The sequence below is a fragment of the Panthera onca genome, chromosome B2 (genome assembly GCF_046562875.1).
Source record: "Panthera onca isolate mPanOnc1 chromosome B2, mPanOnc1 haplotype 2, whole genome shotgun sequence".
Lineage (NCBI taxonomy): Eukaryota > Metazoa > Chordata > Mammalia > Carnivora > Felidae > Panthera > Panthera onca.
The window spans coordinates 132,219,523-132,231,628 of NC_138343.1; the positions used below are offsets into that span (position 1 = coordinate 132,219,523).

Here is a 12,106-nt window from a genome sequence, read left to right on the forward strand (position 1 = left end):
AAGCAAAAGTCTGTATTTGTAGATGACTAATCTTACAAATAGAGAATTTTAAGGAATCTATATATATATACATATATATGTTATATACATTTATGTATATGTTATATATATTTTCTATATGTGTATGTTTTATATTTTTATATATATGTTATATATGTATATATAAATTATAAACAAGTTCAGCAAGATTGCAAGGTACAAGATCAATGTAAATAATCAATTGCTTTTCTTCATATACTAGCAGTGAAGAAACTGAAAATTTAATACAGTTCCATTTCTGATAATATCAAAAAGATAAAGTACTTAGGAATAATTTAACAAGATCAATGTAAATAATCAATTGCTTTTCTTCATATACTAGCAGTGAAGAAACTGAAAATTTAATACAGTTCCATTTCTGATAATATCAAAAAGATAAAGTACTTAGGAATAATTTAACAAAAGAAGTGTAAAATGCACTAAAAACTTAAAAACATCATTTAAAGAAATTAAATCATAGATAAGTGGATTGACATCCTATGTTCATGGATTGGAAGATTTAATATTGGGAAGATGGCCATGCTCCTCAAGTTGATCTGTGCATTCAACACAATCCCTGTCAAAATCGCAACTATTTTTTTTGAAGAAAGAAAGAAACTGTTCCTAACATTTACATGGAAATGGAAAGGATCCAAAACAGCCACATATACACAAAAATTGTTTAAAGAAGAAAAAAGATCGAGGACTCACACGTTTCAATTTGTAAATTTACTACAAAGCTATAATCATCAAGATAGTGCAGTAGTGGCATAAGGACAGGTAATATAGATCAATGGAATAGAATTGAGAATCCAGAAATAAGTCCATACATGTATGGTTAATTGGTTTTCTACAAGAATGCCAAGAAAATCCAAAGGTGAAAGAATGGTCTGTTCAACAGATGGTGGGGACAGCTGGATATCCACATGCAAAAGAATAAAGTTGTTTCCCCACCTCATACCATACATAACTCAAAATGGATCAGTGACCTTAATGTATGAGCTAAAACTGTAAAAGTGATAGAAAAAAGCATCGGTATAAATCTCTGTGACCTTAGATTAGCCAGCGGTTTCTTAGATGTGACATCTAAATCACAAGCAACCAAAGAAAAAAATAAATTGGATTTCATTAAAATTAAAAATCAAAGAACGCTGTCGAGAAAATGAAAAGACAACCCACAGATAGTAATAAAATACTACAAATCCTATATGTGACATATCTGGAATCTGGTAAGAGTCTAATATTTAAAATATATAAAGAGGGGCGCCTGGGTGGCTCAGTCGGTTAAGCGTCCGACTTCAGCCAGGTCACGATCTCGCAGTCTGTGAGTTCGAGCCCCGCGTCGGGCTCTGTGCTGACAGCTCGGAGCCTGGAGCCTGTTTCAGATTCTGTGTCTCCCTCTCTCTGACCCTCCCCTGTTCATGCTCTGTCTCTCTCTGTCTCAAAAATAAATAAACATTAAAAAAAAATTTTTTTAATAAAATAAAATATATAAAGAATTCTCACAACTTAACAGTAAAAAGAAAAATAGCCCAGTTTTTAAATGGGTTTGAATAGACTTTTCTCCAGACAAAATATACAAATGGCCAATAATGATGTAGATGATGAAAAGATCTACATCATCACTTGTCATTAGGGAAGTGGAAATCAGATAAATGCCACTTCACACTAGAATGGCTGTCATTGAAAAGCTGTTCAATAATAAATGTTTGCATGAGGGGTGGGCAGCTAGGTGGCTCAGTCCATTAGCTGTCTGACTTTGGCTCAGGTCATGATCTTGCAGTTCACGAATTCCAGCCCGACGTCGTCGGGCCCTCCAATGACAGCTCAGAGCCTGAAGCCTGCTTCCGATTCTGTCTCCCTCTCTCTCTGCCCCTCCCCCGCTTGTATCTGCTTGCTCTCTCTCTCAAAAATAAATAAAACATTAAGAAATTTAAAATAAATGTTTGCAAGAATGTGGAGAAATTGAAAATCTCCTACATTGCTGGTAGAAATATAAAAATGCTGTAATCTCTCTGGAGAGCTGAAAGTCCCTCAAAAAGTTAAAACATGACTCAACAATTCCACTCCTTGGTGTACACCCAAGAGAATTGAAAATATATGTTCACACAAAAACTTGTACAAATGTTCATTAACAGCTATTCATAATAGCCAAAAAGTAGAAACAACTCAAAGGTCCATCAACTGATGAACTGATAAAATGTCATATATCCATTCAATCGAATATTATTCAGTCATTAGGAGGGATGAAGTACCAATGTGTGCTACAACATGTTGGGCCTTGACAACATTATTTTAAGTGAAAGAAGCTGGATACAAAGACCACATATTGTATGAATCCATTTATATGAATGTTCAGAATAGTAAAATTTATAAAGACTGAGTAGATTGTTGATTGCCAAGGACTGAGAAGAAGCAGGAATGGAAAGTGACTCCTAATAAGGATGGGGTTGTTTTTTGGTTTTGGTTTTTTTGTTATATTTATTTTTTTGAAGTCATGAAAATGTTTAGGAATTAGATAGTGATGGTGGTTAAACAACCTTCTAAATAAACTAAAAGTTACTGAATTATTCAGGGGCAAATTTTATGGTATGTGAATTATATTTCCAGCGAAAGAAATGTATGCTGAGGGAAGAGGGGAAATCTGACCTCAGTCTTTAACATAATGTAAGACTTTTACACTAACCTAGATATTAGGGAATCAAGGTCTGGATTATGGAGGGAAAGGAAGCAGTGAATTCCTGAGATCTTTTGAAGGGAAAAAAATTGGTCTGTTTGTAAGTGACAAGATAAATGGAGTGAAAGAAAGAGATTCAGCGTATCTACAACTTTTGGAGACTAAAGTAGAATAATAAATGAATTCTGCATTTTCCTCTACTTCTAAACCTAAGCACAGTATTTAAAGGATGAGAAAGCATGGAAGAAACTAAATCAAATCTGTATGTTTAATTTATCTTTAATTTTTTGCACACCTAGGTAATTTTTACTGTTATGTAAACTAGTATCAGTATACCTATTATTCATTGCAAGAAAGAATTATTAGTACCTTTTTACACAAGTTTTGTGACATAAACTAGTATAGAGGACACTATTAATATACATTCTGTTTTTACACGTTTAAAAACCTAAAAAATTATTAAAATCATTATAATGAAAAACATAAAGTGAATATATATATATTTCAATTTGTTGTCAATGTCAACCTGAAAATTGTGTTTTAATGTTGTCAAGTATACTAGTATCATATATATTAATAAAATTTTCATTTCTTGAGTTACTCTTTCATTTATCAAATCATTCAGTTGGAGAATCGTCCTCAGGAAAGGCTTCAAGGAGTCTTGCACAGCATATCCCTGGCCCAGGTGGCATCGAAGGTGTGAAAGGGGCGGCATCTGGAGTCGTCGGTGAATTAGCACGAGCCAGGTTGGCCCTAGATGAAAGAGGGCAGAAGCTTGGTGATCTGGAAGAAAGAACCGCAGCTATGTTGTCTAGTGCAGATTCGTTTTCTAAACATGCTCATGAGGTATGTCTAGCAGACAAATATTTAAACAAAATAATCTAGGTGAAGCAAGTATGAAAATTGTTTTTTTTTTTTTTCTTTTAATAGCTATTATATTTCTTCAGGAGAACTTTCATTTATTCTCTGTACAATCAAGTTCCTGATTCTTGCCACCAGAGGGAACCACGACAAGGATATGTCTCAGTAGCCTTTGTTCTCTTACTGAAGTTTATAAATTTTGAAGGAACCTGCTCACCTTCAGGCTTTTTGTAAATTTTGTAAATAAAACCAATGGCTTTGCAACTGTTTTTAGAGAATGCAGAAGGCTCAGATGTTACTACTAATTTCTAGAAAAGGAAATCATTTGCTTCTCTTGATTCTTTAGATCTAAATAACTAAAATTGACAACCATTTTTATTCAAGTAGACAATACTAAATCTGTCTGTAGACCAATTCATCCAGAGGGCTAATGAGATGGATTTTTACAATGAATTCATCTTGATGAATTCAGGAATCGTGGTGGATCTTAGAAACATACTTTAAGAAGGGACCCCTAGCTGGCCTTCTTACAAATATGCTTTATTGGCCAGCATAATAACACTTAAAAAATTGGATTTAAAGGCCCCTTCGGTAGACTCTACATCTTCATTTTGACACATAGTCTGCCAGTCCTTGATGCTTTCCACTGGGCTGCTGTACACATTGAGTTCCTAGCCTAGGCCTTGAGGACGTTTTTAGTTTGTTACCTGAAGAAACCTTATTAAAATTATTTTTATATTTGAATAACCAATCTATCAGCAGCTCTTTAAATCTTTCATTCAAAAGTCATCTTTTCCTTGCTCAAGAATGCTGACATCTGGAATGCATGAAAGAGGTAACTTGACCTGGGAGAGATTTGTCCAGGGCTTCAAAGAGATTTGGAGATGCTTTCACAGTGCTGACACACACCTCAGATACAGGCTCATGACCTTCAATCTAGGTCAAGAATTTTGTTGGCATAACCCTGCATCTGACTGCGATCTCTAATGCATATAACCCTTGAGCTGATTTCAGAATATCCACACTCTAAATATTTAGCCAAGAGCTTTGTCTCAAACTGTTAGCTTTTCCCTTGTACCAAATGTTGTTTGTGAGCCGTATTTAAGAGTCTGTGAAGACAATACATTGAGGTGGTTAAGCTCATGGGTTCTTGTATAAGACTATGTGTGCTGAGATACCAGTTTCACTTTTGTGTTACCTTGGGTAACCCATATGAGCCTCATTTTCTTCCTTTATAAGATGAGGAAAATAATAATCTCTAACCCATAAAGTTGTGAGAACCAAATGAAGTCGTGTCGGGAAAGACTGCTGTATAGTGCCTGGCTCAAGACTATGGGCTCAGGAAATTTCGGATGGGAGCAAGAGTAGTGTTTCCAACCTCTCATTCCCCACGTTCTTTAACCTCATTTTTAGTTCAAACCAGAGAACTGAAAATTACCTTATTTGTAAGGTATTACCTTAGGTCACCAAAGAATCTACTGAGCCAAAGTTGAATTATGTCACATCTCTAAGAAATAAGAGGACCTTCTAGGCTACAGTTCTTAATGGTTACGGTCTTTTTTTTTTCCTCTAAATGGAACAGTTCTTACTGCTTTCTATATCAAATTATTTGAAGTAAGCAACATAGTAACACTGTAGAATCCTTCCGAATGATATATTTTGGAAAAACATGGCAATGATTTATCACATAAATGTTGTCATTCTGGCATTTTTTAAAAATGTTTTTCGTGTTTTCTCCCCTCTAGATGATGTTGAAATACAAAGACAAGAAGTGGTACCAGTTCTGACAGCTAGAAATCCAACTAAGTACAACGTCAGCCAGAAGGAAAAAGAATTTTCCTTTTTTATTTTCTCGATTTCACTTTAGGAAAGTTAACATTAAAGGGATGTTCGTCACTGGATACTGTTCTTTCCTAGCACAATCACGCACTGTTTTCCCTCAGTCATGTGGCTTTAACTGAGGAGGAGTGTCCACAGACACTCAAAGTGGAGTCTATGGTGTGTGCCAGCTCTGAGGTGACGGTTTGGGAACTAAGCAGGTCACGTGTTACAGACGAAGAAACAAAGGGGGATGTCGAGGAGACCTGGCAGGGACTATTCCTGGATCATTCCTGTATTAAACTTGCATATGCCAAAAGAGTTTGTGCTGTCGTATCTGCCTTCAGTGTTTGACCTCTTTGAGGGAGAGGCAATAAGTCAGAGGTCCTGAAGCTGAAATAGTTACGTTTGTGTCACTGACTGAATTATGAACAGCTGTCTTGGACTTTCCCTTCCTTAAACAGACTGGTCATCAGTATCATTAGTGAAAAAGAAACAAACTGTTTGTTACCATATCTTTAGACAGATAAGCTGAATGGTGGGCTTTAAATAATAAAAACATACACATAGTTGACTTGTGTATGGGCTACTCTTGGATTCTTGTTATTGTATATTTGTGTTTAGTCCATATTTTGTCAAAAGCAAAACAAGGTGATACATCACTTTTCATTGAAAAGAAAAGTGTAGAGCATGACTGAACTGCTCATCATTCTGGGAGTTTCCATGTAGTGGCTATACAGTGTGGAAAGTGAGAAAAACCTCCATTGTGGTGAGGAGAATACTTCAATGTCCCTTGTCCTTGTTCTCATTAATTCAGCTAAAGGTGGATTTGACCAAAATAGTTACTGGTTACCTTTGTAGAAATGTTGAAATTGGCTAAATTTTTAATTTTGCTTGAATTTTTATAAAATGTTTAACCAAATGTACCTTTGCATTATTTAATTAAAATTGCTTAAAAAAATGTTTCTTTATTTCACTAAAATGCTCAGCTCCCTTTTTAAAATGCCCTTTATTTGCTAACAGTTCCAGTACACTCAGGTGATGAGCCAATTAAATCTTAGTGCACATGCTGTCGCATGGAAAATTACAAGCATCTCTTGTCAATAATTATCTATATAAGAGTCTAGTCTGATGACCTACAAAATATTTTCTGTAGAAATATACTATAAATCTGTACATGTCCTTTCAAGGTTTTAAAAAGCCAAAAGGAAAGGAAAATATGTGCATTTTGGTAACTAAATTATTTCTGTATTGGAGTATAATACAAATGAGACCATCAGTGGACAATAAATGATTGGTTCCTAGAAGAGCATTGCAGACAGGAACGAGATGGCTTGGAAGGAAGTAATCTCATAATGCAGGCTCATCTGAGATTATTACTGATTGTTCTTAAGGCAACAAAGGAGGAGCAAAATAGAAGCATTACACTTACTGTTAATGAAATTTAAATATTTTCTTCTATAAAAAATTGCTTAAAACAGTTTTCTTTTTTTCCGTAAGAGAGAATCAGAGCACAAATTGATAGCAAACTTGATGGTTGTTTTGCTATCCCATAGGATCATTAAAGGTATATGTACAACACCTTAATTTCGCACAGTCTGTTAGGCGTTTTTTCCTCTTGGTTATTTTCATTAATAAAGCTTTTATGTTTACATTTTTATAATGTGCACTATGGGATACAAAAGTTTACATTAAAATTTACTTTAAATATCATTATGGAGGGACTAAATATATGTGATAGAGATAATTGATCAAGCCAAAACATTTCAGAAGTCATTTTCAAAAGTTTCTGAATTTGTAGAAAATACCTACAGATAACATATTTCTGTTTAGTTAATGTCAGCAGTATGATGAACATTCAGGAGTTTACAGATGGCTTAATTTGTATCCTGTATTATCTAATAAACCCGTTGTTCCATGATCTGTCACAGGAAGTATTAGGCCCTTTTTAAAGGTACAGTTTTAAGAGTGTCCTCAATTATATCAACAGTTAAAGGATTTGAAGTTGAGAAGCGTTAAGTAAAGTAATAAACTGACGATTCCCCATTTCGTAGAAGGGCATATTAGCTCCAACTGTTTAATTTGCTGTGTTATTTTGTGTTAATTGTACATCAACTTTATTTTCACTGTCATTTTTCCTGTTGTATATAAAATGAGCTAATCCTGTAATTATTTTCAAATAGAGAAGTAGATACATTTATCGGAGATGGATTTTATAAGAAAATGTTAAAATCAATATTTTGAGTTATTTTATTTCATTTTTAAATTAATCTACAGATTATGCACAGCAAACTAGAAACTCACTTAGGATTAGAAGGCTTGAAGTATTTTTGAGAATAGGAAATAGCTTCTCTGAGTTATACTTGATTCAGTCTGTAGATAAGAGACAGTCTGCAGTAATAACTAACCCAGGGAATTTATTGTAATTTGAGAGAGAACATCTCTATTTTTTTTCTTTTTAAGCGCAAAAAGTAACAGTCACCAGCAAGCCAGGATTTCAGGAAAATAAACCAAAAAAAAAAAAGAGTCAAAAATATTAGAAAAGTGAAAGATGTGTGTGTGCTTCCTCCATATCTCCATATCCTCATTTGAGGACATTATTCTTTGTTTCATGTGTCGTTGGCTCTAAAGTCATTGAAGTATTCATTGATTAGCAGTTTGTCAATAGGAAGTTGTTTGCCTATATGTGCCATATATCCAGTTCACTCTTCAAGCTAAAATTCATATGTATTTGCTTAAAAAGTTATTTGAAATCTTACACTCTGACAAATTCTGTGTATTACATCCATTTGAAGTTTTGCATCATCTTAATCCCCTGGGTTTGCATTTCATTTGTACGGAGCGTTTCCAAAAATGGTTATTGATCTGAGCTGTTATTAACTTCTTAATTCAATTTTCTTTATGGATGTGAAAAAATGCTGCTACCTGTCTATGTTATGTGTGGTATATCCCAGTTTAAATACAGTACTTTCTAGTAAAGAAAGAAGCTTTTCTTTTGCTTAGAACTTCTTAATTGTAGGTTTCTCTGAAGTTATTCCTGTAGATTTGTGAGTGTTTTAAACAAGTCTGAAAGTGTTCCACATTTTTAGGTTACAGGGGGTGGTGGGGAGACAGCTGAGGGAATGGAAAACACGTGGTAGACCCCACGGAGTACAAAGTTTTACCCTGAGTTCCATATTCCATATATGTTTTGCTTAAGGCATTTTCTCATATGACATTAGAAAAGCTATATCCAAAGGTAAATTTTTTGTGGCAAAGATTTATTTTACATTTTAACTTTGGGGATTTCATTTATTTGTTTTTGCAAAATAAAGAGCACTGAACTTTAAACTTGAATTTTTTCTGCACTTTTTTAGGTAATGAAAACTTTTTATTATCAGTTAATCCACATTTCTCAGTTAAAATCAAGTGATACATATGTATAAAACATACCAAAATCATGACTATGCTGCTAGCTGCACCTTAAATAATTAAACTGATCATAGTCTTAAAACCTTTAATAGGGCTTTATATAGTTTTCAATTAAAAAAAATAGTAAGATCATTTGCTGTATGTTTCAGTGTTCTAGGTCTTAAATATTGCAACACTTTCAGATTTGTTTTAAGATCATACAGTAACATGTTATATTTATACATATGGCTAGAGAATATACTTTTAATTTTAAAATAAAATTTTTATAAATGTACTCTTTAATTTTAAAAATGGTGAACTTGTTAAGTTTAAGTCGAAGTACTTAAAAAGTATGTATATTATCCATACAAAAAGTTATGTTTTACGCTTATAATAAGAAATATTGGTATCTCATATCGAGATACAATTAATTTTAAAGAATCATACATTATTCAAACGTCTTCACACATTGACAGGAAAGAAAATCATTACTATGGTTTAAAAAAAACCCTCTATTGAGCATTTTCAAATATTAATTTTACTTTGGGGAAAATGCCCACAATAATTGCAAGATCTTTCTCACTAGCTGCAGCTTGCTGTTGGATGCCTACCTTAACTATTGTTTTAAAATATATATATATTTAAAATAGTTTTCCAGGTATTTTCTTCTACCTTTTTTAAAAATAAATTTCCAAAAATGAAAACAGAGTTTATGTATTTTTGTCAATGAAGGTTTTTATTTTGTAGTTTATAGAATTTGTTCCTTATCAGTTTGATACTTGATCAATATTCCTAGACTTTTTAATCTGTATTTACTTTGAAAAAGAGCACTTCTCTATCTTAAGTGTCCTCCTTTTTTTCTTTTCCCTTTTAGAGTGTTTGTTCTCTTGGATTGAAATTTATGCCCATAAGTGAGTTTTTTTCATTTGCAAATGAATGTGAAGATACTGTTTACAGCTTTTGTTAATTACACTTTTCATCACGGATCAATTTCTTGTAAAGTGCTATGGGGATTATTTTTCCTGCGAATATTAGTGATCTTACTGCCACAGGAGTTTTAAATAAGGTTCTGTGGACAGGAAATGGTTGTAACAACAACAACAACAACAACAAAAATTAAAGGGAAAACTTTAGTTTACCTTTCTCAGCTGAATTAAATGGTTTTAATAACTTCCCAATTATCAGGATTTTCACATGGCTTTCTTCAGTTACTAATACAGTCTTAAATTACTCAGCACAATTCATTTACAAATTGAGTACAGCCCAGGACTACATGTGATTGCTCTTTTTATTGCACTCTTTACATCAGAAAAATCATGAATGTCAGTTTTGCCAGTATTTTGCAATGAGGATCATAGTTATTAAAATTTTTATAGTGTATGAGATGTAAATAAGTCAGTATTCATTTATTGAAGGTTGTTTGGTTCAGGCATTTAAAATGGACATAGGCTAATGGCAATGGAATCCAATTTGTTCGGGAATTTCATTTTTTTAAATATACTTTTGCTAAGTATTTCATGTTGTTTGAACTTTGCTTCAACTGAAGACAATGTGAGGAGTTAAACATAGACTCAACATGTCAGTAGAAAGCAATGCAAAGAGGGTAAATCATGTTTTAAATTTTTTATTTATTTATTTTGTTTTTGTAAATAAACGGTACTGTGATACTTTAGGTGTGACCTCTGCTTAATATGATAGTTAGAACCAGAAAAACATTTCTTTCTAGGTATACTATTGGTTCATTGTAAATGCATCACCAAAACAATATTAAAAAGAGCAAGGATAAGTTTTTCTAACATTGTCCACTTCGGGGGCAAGCATGCTTGGTATAGAGCTCTAGCTTGTGTATACCTTAAACCGTGCCCGCAGGCAGTTTTCAGTTTGCTGCACTTTTTATTTTATTTTTTTTAATTTTGCTCAGTCCAGTAACTATCTCAAAGGTAATTGCTGGAGTATGAATTTTAAATACGGTAAAAAAAAAAAAATCTCTGTGTACTGTTTCATTTTAAACAAAAACAGAAAAGCACTATTGCTAACACTAAAAAATGTGTTAAACTTTGTAGTTATTTTGCATTCCTGTACTTTACAAAATGTCATCACAGCAAAAGGTTTAAAATTAGGTAATGAAATATTTTTGTAAATAAATACCGATAAGCTGGTATTTTAAAAAAATGTATTATAATGTTTCTGGAAAATGTTCATATATATGTATATGAATGTCTCTTTATGCTGAAGGGCTCTGATTGGGCAAAATAAAATACTCTAATCTCTCCTGAAACTAAACAAGCCCTTTTTTCTGGAAAATCTGTTTTAATTTTTTCTCTGAATTGTGGAATTAATCCATTTGTTAAACCTAAGCAAATGGTAGATAAAATAGATTTCTACATTTGCAAAGATAAAGTTAATCAAGTACTTCAAGTAAGACAAACTGTATTTTTCTTAACTAAGTGAGCTTTTTGGTAAAAGTCGCCTTCCCTTCATGGGGTGAGGGTGCTTGTAGGGGGTGAGAGTTGAGGAGGTAGGTACTTAGCTGTACATGAACACTTCTTGGCCTGTAGTGTGTATGGAATCCCCTGGGCATCTTGTTAAAATACAGATTTGGATTCAGGGCATCTGAGGTGGGGTCGACTGCATCTCTGACAAGCTCCCAGGTAATACAGATGCTGCTGGTCTGTAGAACATAGTTGGAGCAACAAGGCTGTAGATAATTTCCATAACTGGCATTCTGTTAAGTAGTGTCCAACAACTTGTACCAAGAATGGACATCACATTAACGGATCTAGAATAATGTAACTCAAGACCAAACAGGACTTACTTATATCCATTGTATTTCCAAGTAAAGAATATAGTAATTCTCTTGTTAAAGGTTTATTTAGTTTTGCAATCTAATTATACTGCCCACATGGTGGCAGTCGTGCCTCACCTTACTGTCTGAGCCTTTAACCAAAGCTTAGTAGCATGTAACAAGGGAAAACCACAGATGTTGCAAAGATTAATTTTCATTATAATTAATTTTTATCTGGAGAATTATTAAAGTCTTGGATATGGGACAAAATGTCTTCCTAACCTATCTGTTATGAAGTGATATAGAACATTTGGTAGAACAATCTGGTTTATTATCAAAACTTTTAGTGTTTTTCCAGAAAATCTAGGTATAAAATGATAAAAATTTTAGAAACTAAAGACAGATTGTCTTCATATCTCTGTTCATGGTCTTTTTAAAGAAACTCAATTAGGGTGTGTCCTGTGTAAATGGTACAGTGCCATCCACTGTTTAGATGGAAGGATACTTGTCAATGTAACCCTTCATAGGAATCTGTAGGAAGATTCTGGTTATTTTCC

General features: G+C 33.3%; 1 protein-coding gene across 6 annotated transcripts in view; it reads left to right on the plus strand.

The window, feature by feature from the left end:
- STXBP5 (syntaxin binding protein 5) overlaps positions 1-10,513 on the plus strand; it is a 170,726-nt gene extending 160,213 nt beyond the window's left edge. For all 6 annotated transcript variants that reach the window (XM_081795781.1, XM_060616860.3, XM_060616861.3 and 3 more), the window contains 2 exons: positions 3,321-3,541; positions 5,302-10,513. In XM_081795781.1, the coding sequence (XP_081651907.1) occupies positions 3,321-3,541; positions 5,302-5,343 (263 nt within the window). In that variant the 3' untranslated portion in view covers positions 5,344-10,513. The remainder of the gene's footprint in view (positions 1-3,320; positions 3,542-5,301) is intronic.
- The last annotated feature ends 1,593 nt before the right edge of the window (positions 10,514-12,106 follow it).